Source organism: Protopterus annectens, chromosome 1.part2 (assembly GCF_019279795.1).
Source record: "Protopterus annectens isolate FY-2018-M chromosome 1.part2, PAN1.0, whole genome shotgun sequence".
NCBI lineage: Eukaryota > Metazoa > Chordata > Ceratodontiformes > Protopteridae > Protopterus > Protopterus annectens.
In genome coordinates, this window is record NC_056727.1 from 1,020,260,472 (window position 1) to 1,020,285,085 (window position 24,614).

General features: G+C 38.0%; 1 protein-coding gene across 1 annotated transcript in view; it reads right to left on the minus strand.

Moving 5' to 3' along the window:
• Positions 1 to 24,614, minus strand: part of LOC122792225 (CUB and sushi domain-containing protein 1-like) — a 3,080,606-nt gene that overhangs the window by 1,205,103 nt on the left and 1,850,889 nt on the right. The window contains exon 37 of the mRNA XM_044059969.1: positions 21,138 to 21,326. Coding sequence (XP_043915904.1) covers positions 21,138 to 21,326 — 189 coding nt within the window. The remainder of the gene's footprint in view (positions 1 to 21,137; positions 21,327 to 24,614) is intronic.

Genomic DNA, 24,614 nt, shown 5'->3' on the forward strand with positions numbered 1-24,614 from the left:
TCCACACGAGACCTCAAGTTTTGGATTAAAAGTGTCAAGTTCCCAATGGAATTTGTTCCACCTTCAGATGGTTAGACTTATCCTGAGAAAACAATAGTTGTGAGTCTGGATCCAAACCACTTGCCATATTAAAAATGATACCACAGAATAAGAGGCAAACTGCAGAAAAACAAACAAAATAGGCAAAGTGGTATACCAGACCTGACAAATTTATTGTTAGCACTTTAGGGTGTAACAATGTACGACCTTCTTCAGACAAAAACATTGAAAGAAAATATTAGGGGTGGCCCTTGGCATTGGCATCTTTTATTAGAGCAAAGAGAATTATGTTGGCAAGTATTAACTAATGCCTATATGTACCCAGGTATAAATGAGTCATGTTCTTTAAAATGTCTGATGAGATTAAAATCCTTAGAAAGATGTTAAGTTGATGGATGAATATACCTTTATACGGTCACTGCAGCACGTCGACAGCACAAACCAGCAAAGGCTAAGTAAAAAACTGTTTATTTGAAGCACTTTTCATTTGCTAAAATGAGCAAACTTCTTCAGAAACCATTTTTAACTTTTAAAAATGTATAAATAGTCACAGCTACTACTGTTAGACCAATCACAGCTCTCACATACTTAAACACTTTCTTAAAGTCAACTACACTACTTACAAAATTAACACTAATAAAAATAATTATATAATTATCACCACAATACAAAATACTGAAATGTCGTGCTTTAAACAAAAGTTTTTTGTCGTTTTTCAGCACTTGTAGTTTTTGAATATACCTTTATATTTATATTGTTATGTATTTATTGGTTATACATGTGGTTTAGTACACACACACTATGTACTGTTGGTTTAATAATTTATAAATGATAAACTATGTATTTTAGAGAGGGTTGATATATATGTTTATATATATATATATGTGTGTGTGTGTGTGTGTGTATATATATATATAGATATATATATATATATATGTGTGTGTGTGTGTGTGTGTGTGTGTATATTTTTTAATAGGTTTTATTACATATGTATACATAACATTTTTATTATGTATGTGGATATTTCTTTAAATGTGGATTGATGAGTTGATGATATCACTTCTGCTGGCTTATCTAAACTAAGAAATTTTTCTTTCAATGTTTTTGTCTGAAGAAGGTCGTACATTGTTACGCCCGAAAGCGCTAACAATAAATTTGTCAGGTCTGGTATACCACTTTGCCTATATTGTTTGTTTTTCTGTCTTAATTGAAGAGCAAATCCTGTGGCTAAACTTTGGTTAAAAAAATCATAATGGTTCAGTTAGGGCATGTTTGGTGCTATAAAACATCAAAGTATTTTGTCAGCTGCCACAGAGAATGTATTTTTAGTCTTTGATAGCACTGTCAGAACCTGCTCCTTAGTGAAGGAATTCCGGAATATCTGCAGTTTGGATATATGGTTTGGAGGGGAAGTTTGTACTAAACTTGTTTGCTATTATATTGATGGTATCTATTGGGTTGGAGTAAATGGTTCTGTTTAGGACTAGTTCTGAGCATTGGTGGGTGTTTTTCCTTTGTTTCCTAACACAGCTAACAAAGGACATTTAGCTATCTGTAAGTTCAGAAGCTGGTCTAAGATCTAGGCTTACTTTACTAGTCCTGAATGTATTTTCATTTTCCTGATAATGTTCTTATACCATCCTTCTTGTGAGGAATTTTGGATCTGCTGTATGACTTAAAGATTTGTTTTCTCTTGTAAAATTCATGTATGTTGATGGGCCTCCACAGTGGTTTGTCTTTGAACTGGCCATTATATCCTGTTCTGATTGGGACTGCTATTTTTACGCAACTGTTTAAGCGGGTGCAGAAATTCTTCTGAATGCTGTCACATGTGAATTTTGAGATTCCATCATATAATTGTAATATGTTTGCAAGTTTGAAGTCTTTAAATACTGACATGTTTGCTTCAGGGATGTTGGTATTTTGAAGGCAGATATAAGTTTATGGTCTGATTTAACTGGAGAAACAGAGATCTGGGGAAAAGTACAAAAACTATGTACATACTATATTTGTGAGAATCAAATTTAGAATATTATGACCACTGGTGAGTTTAACAGCTATCTGTTCCAAGAAACTTTTATTAACAAAGTCCAAAAACGTCTAGGTGTACCCCACATTGCTAGACCTAGAAAAGGCCTTAGGTTCATAGGTATATACTAGGCAAATGACTGCTAAGTACAAAAGAATGTATATTCATATTTCATATTTAGTATATGAAGGAAGACAACAACTGGAGGACATTAGAGCTGGATACTACAGCAGATTGTGTTAATAAATGCTGCTGACTGAGTTCCAGTGTTGTTCTGTCCAAATGACCAGTTCTTATTGGTGAAAAGAGCAAAGATCCGATTCCACAAATAGAGAGGAGAAGCTAGTTTCAGTTAGCAGTGGAACAGCAGCTTGGGTGAAACCTACTTATGGAAGCGGAGGACAAAGAGTTGGAGAGTGACACAGATACTATTCGAACAATCAGATCAAATCACTTGTGCTGATATAGTGTTCTCTGCAGATCCACTGTGAGTAGTGTGGCCTTACTGAGGAATACCAAGTTGAAAACAAGTGTCACAGGTTAAAAAAAAACTTTTAGAACTCAAAATCTAATAGCAATTACACTTACAAAGAACCTACAAACAATTAATACTCTTCAACTTGACTTCTTTCACCAGAGAAAAAGCAACAATTAATTAGACCACTTAAACAGCAAAATATCACACAGCTAAATAAGACCTCCCAATGCAGGGATGTATGTCTGGATAGATTAAGTCATTCAAGCTGTGGTATTTTCAGTAGTATCATATGGATGAGAATGTTAAACAGTGAGTGATGAAACACGACAAAAAGAAAACTGATTTTATTGAATTAAGATCTTGACAAGGATTACAGCATGTGCATAACAAATTAATCACTACTGGAACAGATAAAATCTATGTATTCCTGATAAAACATCAGATACAAAGCATTGTCTTTCACAGTTCAGATATATAATGTGAAGACCTTTAGAAAAACAATACTTGGCAAATCAAGGGTCCCTGTAAAAAAGGAAGACCCGCACTGCAATAAACTGACACAGTAACTGCAATGACAGTTGCCTTGTTTTCAGTGATTAGTCATTAGGACATAGGACAACTATCCGTACAATCACCACTTAGTTGATGGAACAAGACAATAAAAACTTGTTACTGCTGTTTTAGGCCAATGTTATTCATTTCATAAAGGGTGTCATTCAAAAGACCAGTAAATTTTCCCATTACCTGTTTAAGTAATCATTACCAGAAAGGTGTGGACGTTGTTGTTTCACACATGCTCTGTGGCTCCACAACTGCCATAAAAAAAGCACCACATAGGCAGAAAGTCCAAATAGCAAAATAAGTGAAGTGTCCAACAAAAGTTTAAATAACCCTGGCAGGGTTGCAGATTTCCAGCTATTTAATATTAATTCAGCCTTTTACAACATATGTAAAAAGATCATTCAAAAACAGGAGAAGTTATGATGAAGAGCCACATAAGGAAACACTTTACATAAGACAAAATGTCTACAGAATGAACATAAATATACAAACCATGCAGAACAATGACAAAAATAGAAAACTAGCAAGATTCAGAAGAGTGCAAACTGTTAGCTGCTAATTATAAATCTTCAACACCACTGACGAAACCCATAATTATAAAAAGACACATCGTGACTGTGACTAACACATTAGCACAAAATATAAAAGGACTACTGGAAGAGAGTAGCAGAATATGTGGGAGAAGGATGGAAATTCTAAGATAAATTAGTACTTGATTGCATGATGAGAGATTACAGAAATTAAATGTTATGCATGAATATGGACTAGCAATAAAAACTATGTCTGCTTGAAGCAAATTTCCTAAGAATTGATACTTAAAAATAGCTTTGACGCCAAAAGGCAGAATCAAAAGAAAGATATTTCAGTTGCTTATCAATTGCTATACTGAAAGAAAAAAATCTTCAAGACAGATTTTAATGTGTAAGCAGGCTGTAATCAAATACAAAATACATATTTGTAACTACATAATTGATGGGTAAATTAATGCTTGTGCCTCCGCCTGTCTGTCACTTTGTATGTCATTAATTCTTTAATCTTCCACACATACAGCCACACAAGATCACTATGCACAGCACAGGCACAGCCATACACACAGGCACACACACACACACAGACATACACACACACACACACACACACACACACACACACACACACACACACACACACACACTATCCTACTCACAAAGTGATTACAAGCTTTCACATTGAGTTCCTTCTTTTTTTGGTTCACTTTTTTCTCCAGCAGATGACCAGCTGAGTATACCTTCTCCTGTTGAACTCCCCAAGACTTATTCCAAAAAGTGTCAGGCTTTCAGAAGAGATCAAGATGTCCTGGGTCCCCATAATACTGATGCTGGTTCTATTTTTGTACATTTCCTGCCTTGCCCCTACACGCAAACCAGTCAAACTTTGTGCGTGGAATGTAAAATGGCTGGACCTCACCAATCCACTCTTCGCTTATTTAAGGAGCTGACATCAACAAGCCACCCTACCAACCCTCAGGAAGCACTGTGCATTTGTTTTCCTGACCTCTGCCAAGAAAATCTAATCATGTTGCGTGACCCTATGTATGTGTCCCTCCCTACTCCCCTTCCTAGACAGGCATGACCATCCTCCTCTGCCAGCCAAAAAAGTTAATTCAGTGGCTCCAATATCGCACTCCTCATCTTTTTCCTAAGGAGCACCACATCCTCTATGCCCCTCAACTAAGTAGACCGGCTAAAAAAAAGAGGTCTTTTACTAAATCAGTAACCTACCAGTAGTTTGCTTTGCTACAAATGTTATGCCACAGAGATCTAAAACAAGCACTTCAGCCTAAACAACAAAAGTAGTATCAGAACTCATTTCCATACCGATGGAAATGAATGCTAGTTCAGTAGTATTGATTAGCCCCCTAACATTCTGCATCACAGGCAGCTGACACCATTACTCAACCCTAGGTATACTGCTGTTCAGTGAAGCTGTCACCAACAAGTATACCACATATCCACCTGTGGTTTACAACACTATGGTACCCAAAGCAAGGCCAACAGAAGTCTGTAGTCTAAACATATCCATATGGGGGTTCAATTTAGTACAGATACTCTAAATATTGAAAAAAGAAAAAACAAAAAGATGAAAACATTGGCACATCCTGGGAACACCTGAACTGGTCAAAAAAGTTGGTGAAATATCAATTATTTCACTTTAAAAGTGACAATCTGCAGTGTCTCCTCAAAAGAAATATGAAGACAGATGATACTGTGGTTTGTATCAGTAACCCAAAAAGTACCCGCCCTTGTGGTTTCTGTAAAGCATATATAATTGCGGCTGACAGTCCCTTTTACACAAATCTGAAAAAAATAAAGTGTATGGCAACAATTAATTAGACACCTGTTTGTGTGAGGGACTGGTTTACATAGCCACTTGTTCTAACTGAGACATATATTACATTGGCTGTTTGACCAACAAACTGTAGCAGTGCATATTTAAACCACTTCTATTCATTAAAAAAGACATTAAAAATATAGTGCATTATACAGTTACTCTAAAGTTTGCCCGGGTTTTAGAAAATATGTACTTGACAAAGATGTTATTTCAGAGGGGAAGTTGATATTGAGAGAAAACTGAATAACAGATAACCAGATTGGTGGCTGGTTTCAGCAGCCAGCACTTCCCTGGGCCTAAATGAACATACAAGTATTCAATATGAACTGAAACTTAAGCAGTTAAAAATTCTAGGTGGACAGCAAAACCTGAATAAGCTTCATCTTATGCCCCATAATTCTTTGTAATGCATAGAACTTTATCTGCTCCATGTACTACTAGTTACAGAAAAATGGAAAAAATGCAAAGTGTTTTGATGGCTTTCACAGCAATAAAGTACTTAGGAGGCACTGTCAGAAAGGCAGTGTAATGCATTCTGGTACATTTACATTCACCATTCATGACTTTCAATTGTCCATATTTTCAAATAATGTCCAGATTTTTGTCTCATTTATTTGATCTGTTCTTCATAAAGTCCATATAAGTTAGCCTATAATGGGAAGCAGGCACAAATGATTCTGAAGTCTAAAAGGAGTTTTCTGTCTTCATTCATTCATTTATGAGTTTGAACAGAATCTGTATACTTTTAAGAAGCTGCAATAGCAAATAAATTATCTACTGATAACATGACATTGTATTTAATAACCCTCCCCCCAAAAAGATCTTACTAAATTCTTTAATATGTTGTATGGGTATGGCCTATAATCATGATATACAATAAAGCAGTCAATGCATCAGTAAAATTTGTTTCAAATCAGGACTTAAGGATAAAATATTAATTTGTGGGATCATGAAAAAAAATAACTCACTAGCACTGACAGAGCTAATAGTGCTATGGGGTCAGTCATGCAAACAGTGCCTCTATTATGAGCTGCTTTGTTCCAATCATGTCACTAGCACCAGAACAGAAGAGCAGACACAGCACTTTTATTTCATTGTAAGTCAATATCAGGAGTGAATTTGGGGTATTCAGTGCCAAAATTAAACATGTTATATGAGAAAATCATTTTAGCTGAACAAGAAATGCAAAAGCTACTTGTCAAGTAAATCTGAACAGATTTTCTCACATTTAATTTTCCTAGGTAGTTTGATTCTTGTCTGTCTGGAGCAAGGAATGCCACAATTAAATAATTGACTACTGGTTGGCATGGAGTGGAATATCTGAGAATCAGGTTAATGTCAAAAGTAACATAGTGAATGTAAACTTCATGTAATGAGGTGACACTGAAAGTAAAAATGAAGGTACGTAAATGGAAAACGATGAACTTAGATTTCAAACAGAAAGATCAGAAAGTCCAGACTACAAACGTTTTTGTTGAAATTTTGAAGCTGATGATATATATATATATATATATATATATATATATATATATATATATAAAGGTATTTTTATTTGTCACTTAAATGTGGTTTTTAGATTTTATATGGGAGGGGAATTGGTCATGAGTTACGTAGGATAACCTGATTCTGCCCACAAAGACTGAGGGTATATTAGCCTGAGGCCTTTCTGGATCTTCTAACCTTCTATTGAGAAAAACAAATGAGGCTTATGTTTGTCAAAGTTAGACATAATAAACTAAATAGAAACTACTATCTCATGACTAAAAGAAGCTTCATAGACACTGTCATAGGTTTTCTTTTGAGCAGCATGGAGGGAAGGACTTTGGAAACAGAGCAAGGAAGAAATGACACTGAAGTGCAAGGAAAACTGTGTAGAGCAGGGGTGATCTCACGCTAGAATAAAATAAGCCAGAATCTGGTTCAGAAGAGAAGGCTAGGTACGGATATTTGAGGTAGTCAGTCAAGTGTAAGAAATTAAAGTGCGCATTAAATAACAGAGCACAAAAGGTGAAGGTAGAGAGTTTAATAATGGACTCCAGGAAAGCTAGTCCATCTACTAAAACTTGATAACTAAGAGATATAAATAATTACTACAGGCTAGTAGGTGTGCAGCAGATAATGCATGAGTGAGATGGAAGAAAGAGTTGGGGGATTAAGTAAGTTAGGATGAATGGGTGTAAACCTGTTAGTTCCCCAAATATGTGACAAATAGAAAATTTTGAATTTTTCTAGCAAATATTTACACCGATATATTTATATCCAGATGAAGCTGGAGCATATGTTTCCCAAAGTAGACAGCAGCTGTTAAATGAGCGGATAAGGGAACATACATAAGATGAAAACTCATTTTTAGAACTCTATGGAGCTTATTGTATATAAATAGAACATGCAGGGGCTATCACCACAGGTATCTGGAAGGGAAACAAAATGAATGCAAGTTTTGTTTTGTTTTGGCGGGATAAAGAAAGAGAAGCAGGGGCAAATTATGAGCTAGAATAATTAGGATTAATAATAATCAAGACAAAAGATAAAAACATTGTCAAACACCAATGGAAATCTGAGGATAAACTACAATTTTGAAGGAGATTGCGCAAGAGAAGATGAAGGCAGAGATGTACAAATAAATAAATGCTGCAGAGCAATTATGCAGAGTATGGCAAGCTGCTTATAAATGACATGGAGTATAATATGGGTGTCTACTACCTGATAGACTGTCTGAGAGACATGTTCACCTAGATGGTGTACCTCTAAAATTTGTATCAGATAAAACTAGGAAAAACACATGCACTGCAGTTGAAGCTGTTAGAAATCTAGGCCTTTACTTGGATGGTCTTGGCATATGTATATATACATATGTGTGTGTGTGTGTGTGTGTGTGTGTGTGTGTGTGTGTGTGTGTGTGTGTGTGTGTGTGTGTGCGTGTGTGTATATGGGTCTATGTCATAATATCTAAGACCCATATACTCGAATTACAGAAGATTGAGATGAAAATAGCAAAAATCCTGTTCATCAAAACCATAAAAGGACAAAACCATCATCAAACTAGACAAGTTGCCAGATGTCTAGTCTGCACTTAAAAGAGTATGTCTCCGGTTACAGGCAGGCTACATTAAGTATTAGCAGCTTTGCAGGGGGCCAAGCCCCACTGCATCCCCACACCCCCTAAATTATATACATCAACTCCAAGATCACATTACAGAGAGAAAAGGGTAAATGTCACGATCCTCACTGTACTGCAATCTCCATTTCAATCCACTGATACTTACTTAGTGTAGGCTGCCTGTAACTGGAGACGTGTTCCTTTAAGTGAAAACCGGACATCTGGTAACTTGTCTAGTTCGATTTTCTAGATTTCATCCTTTTCTGGTTTTGCTGAACAAGATTTTCTCTATTATTTTCTCAAGCATCAGTAATTTGACTATATGGGTCTTTGATATTATCCAGCAGTCTCATAAATATATCTATCTATATATATATATATATATATATATATATATATATGAATGTATATATTTATATATATATATATATATATATATATATATATATATATATATATATATATATTTGTGTGTGTGTAAGGATTATCTGCAAAGATTATTGATAGTCGCTAGTGTACAAATGAAAAATGATCATATTGACTGTAAACAGTGCAAAAGTATGCTATTGGTTTGGTGGAGCTTGCCTTCTCAGTAGTGATAAGTGTATGTGCTGTGCTTTTGTAACATGTCTGTGTGTGAATGTGTATGTGCCCACTACAGTATTTGTGGGTTAAGGTTAGAATAAGGGCTAGGGAAGAGGATAGATTTAGGGGCATGTATGATTTCCTGCCTGTGTCATAGCATTTGTATGTGGATGTGTGTGCACGCATGTGTGAATGTTTTGAGGTTAAGATTGTCGGTAAGGTAATGTGCAGGCTTGGGGTTATATGGAGTACCAGGATTAAGGTTAGTGGCCAAGGGAACGGTAGCATGGGGCGGGGGTAAGACATCATCCTTAATTGTGTACTAACCCTAACTCTTATCATGCCACAGCCCCAGTCCCCTTTCCCTTACAGTACCACTCTTCAGACAACATGTATCAGAGGATAATGTCATTTTTTAAGCTCACCAATTACAAAATTAAATAATTTGTTTTCCTTTTGTAACTGGTGCAGTTTAGGGTATGTTTATTTTGTGCTCATGTTATGGCTATATGCTGTTGATTTCTGTCATCTGTATTTTTTTCTTCTTTCTGATGTTTAAGGTTTATCCTCAATGTTCTACCATTAAGAATACAATTTTACATATGTATGCATAAATATGTATATATATATATATATATATATATATATATATATATATATATATATGCTATTAAGTTGAAAGTTGAAAGCATTTGTGTAAAAATATTGTAATATTTGTGTAAATATTGTTAAAAAAAGTTTTAAAAATATCCTTTCCATTCTCGGAAAAGTAGCCTAAAGAGCTCTGTCCTTCCTGGCACCCAAACATGGTGTTTGCTCTTTGAACAGCCTAATGGCACCTTTGCTCTGCTCCTTCAGTCCACATACAGGTGGGCAGTTTCCTCATGCCACAGTCTAAAGGGTTAAAGTAACTGCCTTACCATTCTAATACTGTCTACTATGTGATCTTTCTGATCCAGAATTAGTCCCAGAGACCCCAGCATTTTACCAGCTTTCCACCAAGCAATCATTCCAAGGCTTCTGAAAAGTGTGACAACATATTGTACTCCTATGATACAGTGGGACTTAGTGTCGTTACTTATTCTAACCTGTCATAGCTGCATTCCCACGTAGCTATAATTTGGGTCTTCTAGAATTTGGGCTCAAGGAGAGCTTTGTGAAGACTCTGCATATGGCCTCAACAGTGAGTTATCATATATATATATATATATATATATATATATATATATATATATATATATACACCACTGAGTTTTCCAGTGGTATAGCTACCTAACTTTGCACCTGGTGCCATTCCACAATCTGGCACCCCACCTAAACTTTAACTTGAGGAGCAAAAAGGAGTTTATGCAACACAGTCTGCTATAGCACTCCAGTTTTGACTACAAACAGTATACTGGCGTTTAATTCTAAATGCGGGTATGCACTGAAGACCAACCAGGATGTGCTGATTGTGCTCCCTAACACTTTATTCTCAGGGTGGCTACCCTCTTTGCCCCACCCTAGCAATGCTTCTGGTGCTTGCATATGATGGCATGACTAGGATTAATCCTTTCCCCTCCCCTTCCCTCATAAGGAAGACCTTAGGGACCAGAACTTGGAGGCTCATTTCTTGGGACTTGATAAATGGCGTACTGTGGTGGAAGTAGGCTCTGACCTTTGTGGAAGACCTGTATGATCCACCACCTTCACCTTTCAAGTCTGTTCAACAGAGCAGTAAGCCTCCTCACTATCACAGAAAAGCTTTTAATTCTGTTAAGCATCATACAGTTTTGACCCCAAATTGTCAGCGGCCTCCAACTATTGTGAAATACTCTTGACTCTGGTCTGAGACTGCTCATGGGGATGGTTCTACATTTGTCTAAGCTTGAGGAACTGCCACAATAGACTAGTGGCTTCTACATTTGGTAACTCTTGGCTTTGTTCTGGAGGACACAGTCTTCCCTCAGAAAGTGCTTCACTGCTAGAGTAGTCCTTCTTGGAGAAGCTTTGGAGGAAGACCCAGACTATACTGCTCAAAGAAAATGTATGGACTGCCCCATCTTTGGAAAAGATGTAGGTATTTTGTCTATTTCTGGTCCCAAACAGGCCGAGACATTCCAAACCAATCTGTTACTTAGCAACATCCAACAGCAAATCTCTTATATTCCGTTTCTGAATATCAACCTACAGAGTACCTGGATGGTGTCTTTGTACAAGAGATACAACTTTCTTTCTTTTAAATATTTGAATTTCACTCATAACATTCCTCCATTTAGCTCTGAGCAGACATCAATTGCTGTACAAAGTGTTACCATATGGCCTTCTTGGCTCACAAAAATGTTAAATAAGTGTTGCTATGCAGGCCAAGCCTTACAGAAATAAAAGGCATCCATGTATTCCCTTATCTTGATGACTGGATATTGGTAGCATCATTCAACTCCATTGAAACATCTCTGCAGTGATTGTACCCATTGTTGGAGTCTCAGAGAACCTCCATACATATTGCAAGCTGTTCCATCTTTGACATCTTGTTCAAAGGACGTCCCACACTAACACAAAAAAATCTTTTTGAAATGTTAGATAATTCTGGGAGAGGAGCTGGAAGTCATAGCCTCAGAAGACTGATAAGTATGCAAACAGGATCCAGGGATGAACTCTGCTGTGCATTCAATTGCCGATTTGATCTTCATTATAGTCTTTTAATATTTTGGGATGTGACTGTTCCAATGGGCTGTGTGTTAGCAGTGGAGTCACCATATGGTCATGGACATTTATCTGGTGATGGACTCTGTCATCAGGCCTTGAACTGATGACATGTCCTCAATCTTCTGGTGGGTGTTTCTTTTCTACAGCCAGTCTTGAAGCAGATTCTGTAAAATTAACCTTCACTTTGGGCCCTGACAGAGGTGTAGTTAGCGTGTGGCAAAGGGGGCAGCTGCATTGGGAGCAAAGTGCAAGGAAAGATGATCAGCATTTGTTTATGGGGTGGTATTGCAGTACCAACATTCAGAAAATGAATGTCGATACTGTCTTTGCAGTCACAATTGAAGAGCTGAACTATTGAAGCACTTTGCAGTTGGTATTATAATTGCAGCTGCTACTTGTTACATCTGTAGCAAGCAGTTTGCTACAGTAGCAAGAGAGGACTTCTTATTTCTGTCTTCAGCTTTGGGGAATGGACCTATTTTTTAACTGAGTGGGGTGCCAAATCAGCTCTTTTTTCTGGTATCTTAAATAGGATGCCACATCATCATGTTGAAACTAAAAGCAGACTTCCTGATCCTGATGTTCCTAAAGTTAAAGCTACTTTCAGAGCTTCAGACAAGCACTTCCTCATGTAGTAACTAAATATGTAATCATACCCCTCAAGTAAGCAGTGATGTTTACCTCAAATTTGGCAATGACGTTATTATTTACTTATTTGTTTGTTTATCTGTATTTTGTTTATTTATTATTTATTTTACATTTGTTGACCGATAAAGTCTGTCTGGGCACAAAATCCCCTTTTCATTGAAGGGTGTGGGAGAAAAGCTCTAGTACTCACAGTACAAACAACATCTTTCAAGTTATATAATATCAACAATATCAGGCAACATACAATTAAAATACATTTTACAATGTCAAAAAAGATAATATAGTAGCTATACATAAAGTAATAAAGCTTCTTATACTAATTATATTCTGTACAGATATAGTTAAATAATTATGCCGTACGACAGATGTCACAATAGAGAGTACTGAGTTATTTACAAGGGTGGAAAGCAAAAGGTTGCTATAATTATGACATATAAATGAAATAAAAGCGGCACAGATAGAAGGTGAAGTAGGTGAAGACAGAGGGGTAGTTGTTAACAGAGTACAGGAGAGCAGAGGTATAGTAGAAGAGGAAGAAGAATCAAAGATGTTCTACTTATCGTGGAGATGTACAGATACAGAGCCAGGAGTTCAGAGGTGTTTTCTTCTATGTGTTTTGAATGCCAGTTGGTTTTCAAGAAGCTTGCGAGTATGTGGGAAGTGGCAGTGTTAAAGTAGGCCTTTTAGTGCCGGTTACTCATCAAGGTAGTATATTACAGCATGAGCTAGTAGTAGTAGTTGACATGGACTTTACTCTCTTCCACAGGCAAGTTATCAAGCTGGCACACTCTCCCTGAGATACTACTCCTATCTGCCAACGCCTTCTAGAAATGGGGCCCTTCAAAAATGGCCTGTTAATCTCTCACAAGAATACTGTCCTCCTCTTCTTCTGTCCACGTCAGTAAAATAGGGAGGTTGCAAAGAACATATTCTCTCATTCACTAGTGTCATGAGGAAATCTGTATGCATTCTCACCATTTTTATTGATTCTTTACATCACTGCAATATTCAAATGAAAATAGATCTCATTCTTGTCTTCCTTTTACAGCAGAGAAAGTTACAGTTTCAAGCTCTCAGGCTTCTAGACATAAGGAGCACTCTCCTCTTCCATGACAATGTTATCTTCCATGACTGGGACAACACGCACTGCATCTCAGGACATGGCTTCTGTTCCTGCCAGATTTGTCAGATGGAATTACACAGGTTATTGAGGCTGCTTGGAATCCTGCCATGTGGTAAAGATAACCAATCAATAGCCAATGCCTTCAAATACAAACATCTTTCAGTTTGCCCACAGGCAGCAAGTGGTTAAGCATTTCCAAAATAAAGTACTACAGCACTGTCCCAATCTGAATAATCCATTTTCTTTCTAAAATTTCAACTTAATTAAAATGATGGGTATCTATTACTCATCTAATCCTGCAGACTTAGTAGTGTTGAAGTTCACAGCTAGTAAAAGCTCCTACTTTTGGCTAGCATCACCACAGACAGGATATCAGAGTTTGAGGTCCTTATGATGTAACTCAAAGATGAGGGGCATCTCAGAATGAACCCAAAAATTCTTCCAGAAGTTGGCTCTGAAATTGACCTCCAATATTCTATCTACCTACCATTACCTTTCTTTTTTTTTGAGAGGACAGAAAACACTGCAGAGAGAGGTCCCCCTCATATCTTGCATATGCACTGACAGTTTAGGTATTTCCTGAAATATGTGTACAGTTTTAGAAAGATATACTGTTAACTTCCATGTGTGTTAGGGCTGAACTACATCACAGATACCATGCAGAGATTTTCTTGGTCAGCTGCCCACTGCATTACCATCAAACATCCAACCACCAGATATCAAATAATGAAATCAAAGCTCACTCCTCTGGATAAGTCACTGTCTTCAATGCTTGCATCAACAATGTCTCAAATGCCGACATTCATACAGTTTCAACTTGGCCTTTAGTGTATCCCTTTGTCAAGTATTATTGTCCTGGCTAGCACTCTGGGAGTCAGGCATCATTTGAGGAAATAATGTTTCAGAATGAATGCCAATATAATCAAAGGGAATAAAAGGCTGTGGTATGAGAAATTGTTATGACAGCTCAGAGCGTACACTGCAGAAGAGACCACAGTAAGCTAAGACAGTGACATAGGCTTACTCTATTATCACAGGTACCAACAAATCTTGTGGTACAACGCTAGCACATCTGACTCCAAATTAGAAAGCTGTGTGTTTTTGCCTGAAAATGCTCAAGGTGGATCAGTGCTCTAATCCAGTTAAGAAATATATATTCATGCATACATACATAAACAATCAAACAATACAATAATAAAATAAATAAATAAATGTTTCAGATAAAGGGGGAACTATTAAAGAAGAATGAAGAAGAGATGGAAGTTGTTGTGTCTTTCGGCTTTTCCCGGTTAGGGGTCGCCACAGTGGAACTCCGGCCCGCTAATGATTGGCAGTAGATTTTTATGTGCCGAGTTGCCAGCCCTGATGCACAGCCTTCAATCAAGGTACGTCCATTCACGCATGTCTCCACACAGAAGACGATCTAGCTGAGAATCAAACAGGACAACGTCTTACTGTGAGGTGACAACGCTACCGCAGCACCACCACCGCGAAGAAGAGATGGAAGTATGGATGACAAATGAAAATAAATAATCTAAGCAAGCATAGCACAAAGTATGCTAGCTGTCATAATGACAACAGACATATCTGAAGGAAGGTATAAGACACTTCTGATGTTTAGACTAATAGTTTGATCTTTCCTGTGCTAAAGGTCCATTTTTAGCTGCACTGTGCTACTGGTCTATTCAGCATATGTTAATAGAAACCCTAAAAGCCAGCAGTATATGCAGTCTCCGAGTCTTGCACTGGTATCAGCACGAGGAACTTTGGAAGCCTTTTTTAACCTCAACTTATATTGAGCAGGCACTCCCCTTTCTTGCCATATGCTGTGATCAGAGGTTCATAGGTTCATGGGCAGGTACTAGGCTATTGGCCGTAGGGCCTATATAAGCCTAGCCAAAAAGGTACCCTGGCTTTCCCCACCCAAGAAAATTATTTTCCTGTGCCCCTGTCAAACAGAGCCACAAAAGTGATCCCCGGGGTGAATGTCATATTTCCCATCCAATCATCAAGATTTTTCTTGAAGAGTGCTAATGAGGAGCTTTGTTTGATATAGATAGGTAGTTTATTCCAGAGTATGGGAAGTCTCTGGGACAGGAATCTATCCCTCCGGCATGTTCTGTTTATTGTGGTGACAAGGTTTAGTTCCCTAGAGCGTGTAGCTTGGAAGGATTGGGATTTCTTTAAGTGGAGCATGTCCAACAGCTCTGGGTTTGACATAGCTTTGTATGTTAGGCAGAGATCACCTCTGAGTAGGCAATATGTGATGGAATAAAGCTGGAGTTTTTTGAGACAGTCTGCATAGGGCATCTCTTTGAGGCCGGTAATCCTTTTAGTGAGGTACTTCTGCAGCCTTTCCAGTTGTTGTAGATGTCTTGTGAGGTACATACTAAAAGGGACGTTGTATTCTATAATGGGGTCTAATGAGTGATGAGTTTAAGGGAACAATGACCTCCTTTGTTCCTGGATGAGAAACCTTTTGTGATGAGGTGTGCCACATAGAAGGATTTCCTGACTACTGTGGTGACATGATTATCAAAGGAGAGACTACTGTTCACCTGTGTCCTAAGGTCTCTTATCACACTTTCAGTGTTAAGTAGCCTACCACCTATGTGGTAGTTCATGGGTACAGAGTTTTTACCAAAAGGGATGACAATGCACTTTTTGGCATTGAGCTTGAGGCCATGGCTTTGACACCAGGCATCTGTCTCAGTGAGGTCCTTTGGTAGGATGTTTCAATTACGGCTCATAGTTTGCAGTCATCTGCAAACTTTGTTAGCCAAAGACATTCTGTGATAGCCTGTACTTCAGAGAAGTAGATACCAAACAGGAGAGGACCCAGGACTGAACCCTGTGGTACTCCACTTGTCTCAAGTCGGATTTGGAGTCTGCTAATTTCACAGTGTGGGTTCTCTGGCAGTGAGCCATTTGGCATCCCATCTTGTGACATAAGGATTTATACTTAGTTTAGTGAGTTTATCTATAATTCCTGAGTGGAGAACGGTTTTGAAAGCCTTGGAGAGATCTATATAGGCTGTATGAACCACCTTACCCTTATCTACGGCTTTGGTGACTGCTTCAAAGAAGTCTATCTGCCTTTTACAAACCCCAACTAGGTGGGGTCCAGAGTTTGGAGATTACCAATGTCTTTGTTTATAAGTTCCATGATGATATGTTCCATGGCCTTGCAGACCAGGTTCATTAGGCTAATGGGGCGATAGTTCCCAGGGTCCGTGGTGGCTCCTCCTTTCTGGAGTGTGATAACAGTTGCTGTGCCCCATTCAGTGGGCACAAAGCCTGAGGTGAGGCTACGATTGAACATGGTGCTTAGGTGGGGTGCCAGTTCATTCTATAGTTTATGCTTAACACAGTCTGGGATGCTGTCAGGTCTCATGGATGCTGTGTTTTTGGCTTTGGAGAGTGTATTTTTTACCTCTGCAGCTGTGATTACAGGACCTTTGCATTCTTCCTGTATAGAGATGGGACCGTTAGGGGGTGAGAGGGGGGTAAAGTTAGTACTGAACCTGTCTGCCAGGATGTTGGCAATATAAGTTGGTTCTGTATATTTAGTGCCACTGTGCTGTAACTCAGAGCAGATCTGAGTGTTGCCATTGAGATTCTTGACATAGCTATAGAATGCTTTGTGGTTGTCTTTAGAAACAGTGGTGATTTTGTTTTCGTAACTAGCTTTGGAGGATTTTATGAGGGATCTCAGCTTCTTACTCAGGCTGACCAGGGAGTTTCTCCAATTATGGGATTTTACTATTTTTTGCAGCAGTTTCTTTCTTCTGTTGTAGAGTTTGTTTATGGCAGGGGACCACCAGATTGACTTCCTTTTTTTGGAGGATAGCATCTTGGTTCTGTTAGGGATAGCATGATCCATGCACAAGTGTAAGTGCCTATAAAGTGCATTTGTGTAGGATTCAGCAGTTGTACCTCTATTGTCCATCTGCATGGGTGTCGTGAAGTTTGCCAATTCTGTCTTAAGAAGCGTGAAGTTGGCTTTGGAGAAATTTTTTACAGTGGTTTCCCTAATGTCTGGTGGGGCTGGGATGTGGATGCCTAGGGTGATTAGCTGGTGTGGAACATCGGTCGCCCATGTTGGTAATGACCAGGTCTAGGATATTGCTGCCCCTGGTGGGGGTGTGGATAAGTTGATCCAAGACGCTGGAATTTATGAATTCCAGAAAATGTTGAGCAAAAGAATTGGTACATGAGTAGTTTTCCCAGTTAATGGTGGGGTGGTTGAAATTGCCCATTATTAGGGTGTTAGGTTATACTCTAATATTTTCCAGTGTATCAAGAAATGAGGAGTGTGAATCCTGGGGCATGGCGGGGGATCTTTAGCAAGCTACAGCTTGGATTGTGGTCTTGCCCAGAGTTAGCTGCACTTGGATAATCTCGGATGCATTATGCTGAGCAACTAGCCTGGAGGTGTGGATATCCTTAATGAATATGTACACACTTACCACCTTTAGAGTTTCGGTTCAGGTTAGGTGGCCGAAAGGTGTGGTATGAATTATAGCATGGTAATGCATGGGTGCTCTCTGCAGCCTTGAACCAGGTCTCTATCACTGCACCGATGTCGATGTTCTCCACTTTAAAGAGTGCCTCAAGTGAGTGCATTTTGAGGTTTAGACTTCTAGCATTGAGTAGCATTACCCTCAGATTTTGCTTGCTTGTGCCTATTACGGTAGAGAATTTGTCATTTGAGCCTTGCCTAAAAAAGGCACTATAGCGGTGGCAAGAGCCTTAGCCAGTATCCGGAATGCCAAGGACAACAGGTGCAGGCCATCTCTGGTAAAGCATCATGGTCTGTTGATCATGTCATCCCATGCAGACAGATACTGGATCCCTTTAGAATGACACCAGAAGCTTAGCCAATTGTTGAAGTCGATCATTTTGTCCTTGTACTGTGGTATCAATCTGGGTGATGGCAGGATGCTACTCAGGGCTAGGGTCATACCTGCCTGGGCTACATGATTGGAGAGCTCCTCCATGTCTCTTTTCATATAGTCCAGGGAGGTACATCTCAGGTCATTCACACCAACATGGACAATACAGAGTCATATTTGTACTTGTTGTGGAGTGACCTGAGAGCGTGCGTTATGTGGCGGATCCTGACACCAGACAGGCAGCTGATAGTAATTTTCTCCTTGTTTAGCCTGATGAGTGGAACATCTGCCTGACTATAGAGTCACCTTTGACTAGAGTGTTGAGTATGTTGTTATGCCTTATGGGCTGTGGTTGAGTGGCACACTGAGTTTGTGGGTTATGTGTCATTTGGATTGTGTTGGGGGGTGGAGGTTGCTTGTGTTTCTGCTTTGGAGGTCTCTGTTGCTTGGGCAGATTTTTGTTGAGAGCCTCCATGAATGTAGGTGTGTGTTTTGTGTTTCTATGTGTGTGTTTTGGTAGTGTAGGTTTTGAGGGACTATGTGATGAGTGTGATGTGGTGCAAGTGTTTACCCTCTCCTCTTAACTGTCTAGTCCAGTCTTGGGTGAAGAGGGCTTTGCTTCCAGTTTGGCTATATAAGTACATCTCTCATAGGCTGTAGTGTTGGTTAGTAGGAGGAGAGGGTTGTCTGTGTACATGAGGCAATTGCTGCATTGCCCCAAGATGCCCAAATTCATCAGGTAGACAGGAGAAAACACTGGGAGCTGACTCATACACATGCCTGGATAGGTGCTTATTTATTAAGTACTTAAAACTGTTTTCCTCTAGACAAGTGAGGAAAGTTGAGTGCTGTAGTAATTTGTAGCTTATTTAGTGATTACAATGAGATCTGAACAAGTGCTGAGCTGAAAGAAACAGATTTGAGTGCTAAAACTAAAAAACTGGCTAGTTCTAAGGGAAAATTTGAAGAGCAAACTTTATGGCGCCAGGAATAGTTTAACCCTAGCTAAGCAGCGATGCATAAAGTGTATTTTTTTAATGTAGCTGTAGCAAAAGAGCAAACTGATTTAAACCAATTAACCAATAAAAAGCTAAGAACTGAGCCCAGTTCCAGCAGTCTTCGATCAGACAAGTTCTAACCACACACTCCTGCTACTAGGGTGCAGGGGAACCTTCTCCAAAAAAGATGGCCTGGATTAGTGCTCAAGTTATACAGACAAAGCTAGATTCAGCAGGTCTGAATCTAATCTATGCTACAGCAAACAAGGCGTACCAATTTCAGAAAGAAACAGTTCAAATAAGCAGGCTCAATAAGCCTTTAACCAGAAACTCCCATCTCAGAAGGGCGGAATCTACCCTCTCCTTCCACAAAAGTGCAGACCACACCTTCTTAATGTCAAATAACTGACCCTAAGCCCAAGTGCTTAAACCAGAACTGATACACTTTTAGAATAACAGACACTGAGCCTTCAATCAGCAACTCCCAACTTAGTAGGATGTAAGGTACCTGTTCTGCCACAACAGTGCAGACCACAAACCTTCTTAATGTAAAACAACTGGTCTGAAGCCCAAGTGCTTAAACCAAAGGCTTAGAATAAGAGTTACAATTTAATCAGGCTACTAACAAGCAGTAATACATGCAGCAGAATAAATGCAATTAAGTACTTTTAAAAACAGGCAGCAAAAGCAATAAAAATTAATAAAGTAGGAAGAAACAAATACAGTAAAAGCAGACGAAAAAAGTGCAATTTTTTTTATAACAATAATAAGAGTTATGTATCTAACAGTGTGCAAATGTGTGTAATTCTTAGATATTCATTTATTGTATTGCATCATTTTGGCATTCTGCAATCAGTACTCCTTTAAAAAATGCTAAAGGTCTATTTGTATGCTTATAAGTAGTAATTAGCCTTGCAATCTAAGGGACTATTGAGTCTAGCCAAAATTCCCAGTTACCCAACTATTGTCTGGTTAAGTGACTTGCTCAATGTCACACAGGTGGCAATGAGGGCTGAAGGAATCAAGCCCTCTACCAATGAGATCTCAGCTCACAGCCTTACCACTCTGCCACATGCCAGAATTATTTATTAATGAATTCTATCCCAATTAGTCTATAGGCACACTAGATTGAGACTGCAATATTTAAGTGTAATACATGTGAGTAAATACTAAACACAAGAATAGTGAAATAAATTACTTTACAATAAAAATGAAAAACACCAGTTCTTGTGTTATCACTGAAGTTTCCTCAAGAAATAAAAAAGCATACTGTCATTCCATTAAGGCACTCAAAATCTCATCTAACCTGGAACAATACTCAAGCACAATAATTGTGAGAAATTAGTAACAAAGACCAACTAGAGAGAAGCAGCACTGTGAGACAGGGCAGTTTAAAATAATAAAGCAAAGAAAGATGAAGGGAGAAAGGAAAACACAGAGATAGTGGGTTCAGTTGTTAAGTAACTTCCACTAACATGTTCTCTTCAAATGTGCCTACAATCTGTTTGTAAATGGATTCTGAAGGGTTTTACTTCCAAAGTGTATATTTTTTCAAGTACAAACAAAATATCAGAGATAAAAATGACTCATAAGTAATAATGTAGAATCTTTAGTAATCCCTACCTTCACACCTGGGAAATGGATGATCCCAATTTCTGTTGGCTCCATGATGACAGGTAAGCAACTCATGTCCAATCAGCTGGTAGCCTGAAAGGCACTCAAAAGAAATAGACTGCCCCACATCATAGCCTGCACCGATGACTATTCCATGCAAAAATGGCTCTGGATCTGGGCATTCTTGAAGCTCATAGGCTGAAATTGAAACACCTTCTGTTACTTATTTTATATACTATCAAAAAGGTCAAATGCAAGGCAGAATTTAATAGTTGTCTATGAAAAAGTGAAGTAAACAGTACATTTCAAGGAGAAGTATGTAAAATTAGGATTGTTATTTAAAGAGCTATATGACATGTGCTAACATGTATTGCAATATAAACATTATGGCATTCTTTAGTCTAACTGTAAAATCCATATGTCTTAAGACATACAAAAACAACCTGGTGCTGTCTGTATGTTTTTTGAAATGTATCTTTAACCCAGCAATAATCAGGAACATATTTTTATTCTAGTTTGAAAAGAAAGCTACTTAGCTGTTATTTTAGCTAAAATTCAAGACACTCAATGATAAATACCAATATAAACACATTTTCTGTTTGTTCTGCAAAAACATATTAATCGTAAGCAGAGTAAAGTGGCAATGGATCAGAATAGGAAAAGTAACATTAAGTAGAACAGTATGTAATAGTGCAGTGTATTTATTGGCAGTAAATTTAATCCATTTCAATTGTGTTAGTTAATTGACAACTGCCTAAGCACATTAGTATGCACACATGTACATTTTCACATATGGCCTAAGAGGGAACAGAACTTACAGCAAGTAATAAACTCAAATATTGACAGCAGTTAAGTAGATATTAATGATAAGAGACACACTTAACAGAAAGCTGATTTACACCAAGTTGTCAGATATTTTCTAGCAAAGTTATATTAACAGCCAAAATAAGTGTATCTGCATGCTAACTAGTAACACCAGCAGAGTATGAATGCTTCAGCAAGCTTTATTATTACTCAGTTTTTCATGGCATCCACCAAAGCTCAGATATACATACACATTAGCTGCGTTCTGACAAAAGTACTATGTAATCTTAAGTGCTAAAGAAAATGAATTTATATGTTGAAGATAGCTTCATTTCTTGCAGGTGTCTACCATTCCCCATCTGCTTTATGCTTGTACCCCCTCCTCAGTTTCTTAAGTAAGCTAGAAGTGAGACAGAGGCTACTTGGCATGGTACAACTCTAGTGATAAGGGTGCATTTTTTCCTTTGGTAAACCTGTATTTCCCCCAGTGCCTGGTATGCAATAGTTTCATGTCATGTGCTAGTGATAAGTGTTGCTGCTAAATGTAGGCATATTTCTCTTAAGCCTTGATTTTTCATTATTACAGGCGAAAAATCTTATTTTTGAACTGCCATCCAGAAGAGAAGAAGAATCATGTTTATACAAATACTGTATATAGTTGTGCTTTTGTCTTTGGTTCAAATGCTTTGCTTATCTTGCCCTGTTTGTCAAATATGATACCATTGTTTTTTGTAACTGGTGGGCTGAGATTGCAAAATGTCCATTCATATAAGTGCTCTATCCCGGATAACAAATTTAAATAAATAAAGATCTCTCAGCATCATTTTGTCTAAAACCTGATAAGCTGGCTGAAGAGGTAATACTTTAATAGTTAAAATAATTTATTTTTATTTATTTCACATTTAACTGGGTTAGTCCAACTGAGTTTGCAAACAAACCCATTTTCAGTGGAGAACCGAGGGGAAAAGCCCCAGCAAACATAAGTAAAGATAAAGTGACAATATACAAATATTAAATAGCAATCACAATACAAAATAATTGTAAAAAGAAAAGGTTATGAATATTTGCATTGCATTTATAGTAAGCAACCCATTTTCAGTGGAAACCCAAGGGAAACCATAAGCAAAGATAAACATACAGGACATAAACTATTAAAAATAAGTATGCAAATACGAAATTAGTTACAGAGAGAAAAACTAAAGAAAAAAATATAAACATTAAGGGTTGCACTGATAGCAGTGGTCTAAAGGTTACTACATATGAGAGTAAAAACGAAAAGATAATCATTGTTCAAAAGAAGGACAATGTATAGACATTGATAGGAAATGGGGGGGGGGAGATAACTAGTGTGGAGAATGGGAGGGTGGGAGAAAGGAGGGGCTATATTTGGGCTATAGTAGTAGAGCTGGGGGTTTAGGAGGTTAGTTTAAGCAGAAGTTGCTAACAGAGAAAGAAAGTTAGGAGATGGAACAGGTTATGCAGTAGGACAGATTAAGACTACGTGTGGTCAAGGTAACGGAATAATTTCAAGTTCAGTAGGTAGGATTTAAGCTCCTTTTTAAAACAGGGAAAGGAAAGGTTGGATCTAATATGGAGAAGGAGTTTTTTTTCCAATTTAGTGAGACAGAGTGTTTGTAAAGTAGTTTGCCAATATTCCTTTTGGGTGTATAAACTGAGAGAAGATGTGCACTCTGGAGAGGCCGGGGGAAAAGTACAGAGTAACATGGAAGGTGAGGGCAGGGTAGGCAGAGGGGTTGGAGAGTATGGAAAAGGTAGTGTGGAGTTGCGATTGTAGGAGAAGGGGTGGATATTCCAGCCACTTGAAGTTTGTTTAGTGAGGGGCAGTGATGTGAAGAGAGTGGTTGGTTTAGAATAAATCTAGCCATTTTGTTGTATCTTTGTTCCAGTTTCTTCATTGAGGTAGTAGAGATATTGGTCAGGATGGGGGAAGCGTATAAAAGACTAGGTAAGAGTAATGCCTGCGTAAGAGTGCGTTTAGTGGCAGTAGTGAGGAATTTCTTTGTTCCTATAAAGTAGTCCAAGTTTTTAGTGTTTTTTTTTGATGGCCTGTTGTATATGCAAACCAAATTTTAGTCAGTCATCAATTATTACCCCAAGGAGTTTAGTGTGTGAGGCAGGGGAGATATTGGTGCCATCTAGGGAGGAAAGAGAAAAAATTGATTTAAGGTGAGAGTGTGTCTGAGTTTTCTTAGGGTTAAGAATTAGTTGATTGTTTCTGAGCCATTTTTCAACAGAGATAAAGGAATTCTGTGTTAGTGTGTGTAGTTCAGAGATAGTATTGGAGATTGATAAGAGAGTAGAGTCATTTGCGTATTATATTACAGATGAGAGACTGCAGGATGAATGTAAATATATGTAAATGTATAAAAAATATGTATCAAAAGATGAATGCTTTCACACTATTAAACAGTGCTTCTTCAGATCTAAAATTCATCAGACCAAGTAGGTAAAATAAACCATCAGTACTATTATATCTACAGACATTACATCTGTTACAGGGAAAAGTCCCTTTCTTCTTACTTATTCTGTTACTCAAATCATCCTTTATATTTAATGGTTTATAGCAGAGCATTTTTTTAAGTGAAGGGACATTCTTGAACACAAAGGATGATTGTGCATCCAATTTCCCATAGGGTTTTTGAGTTTAACTCATTTGCTAAT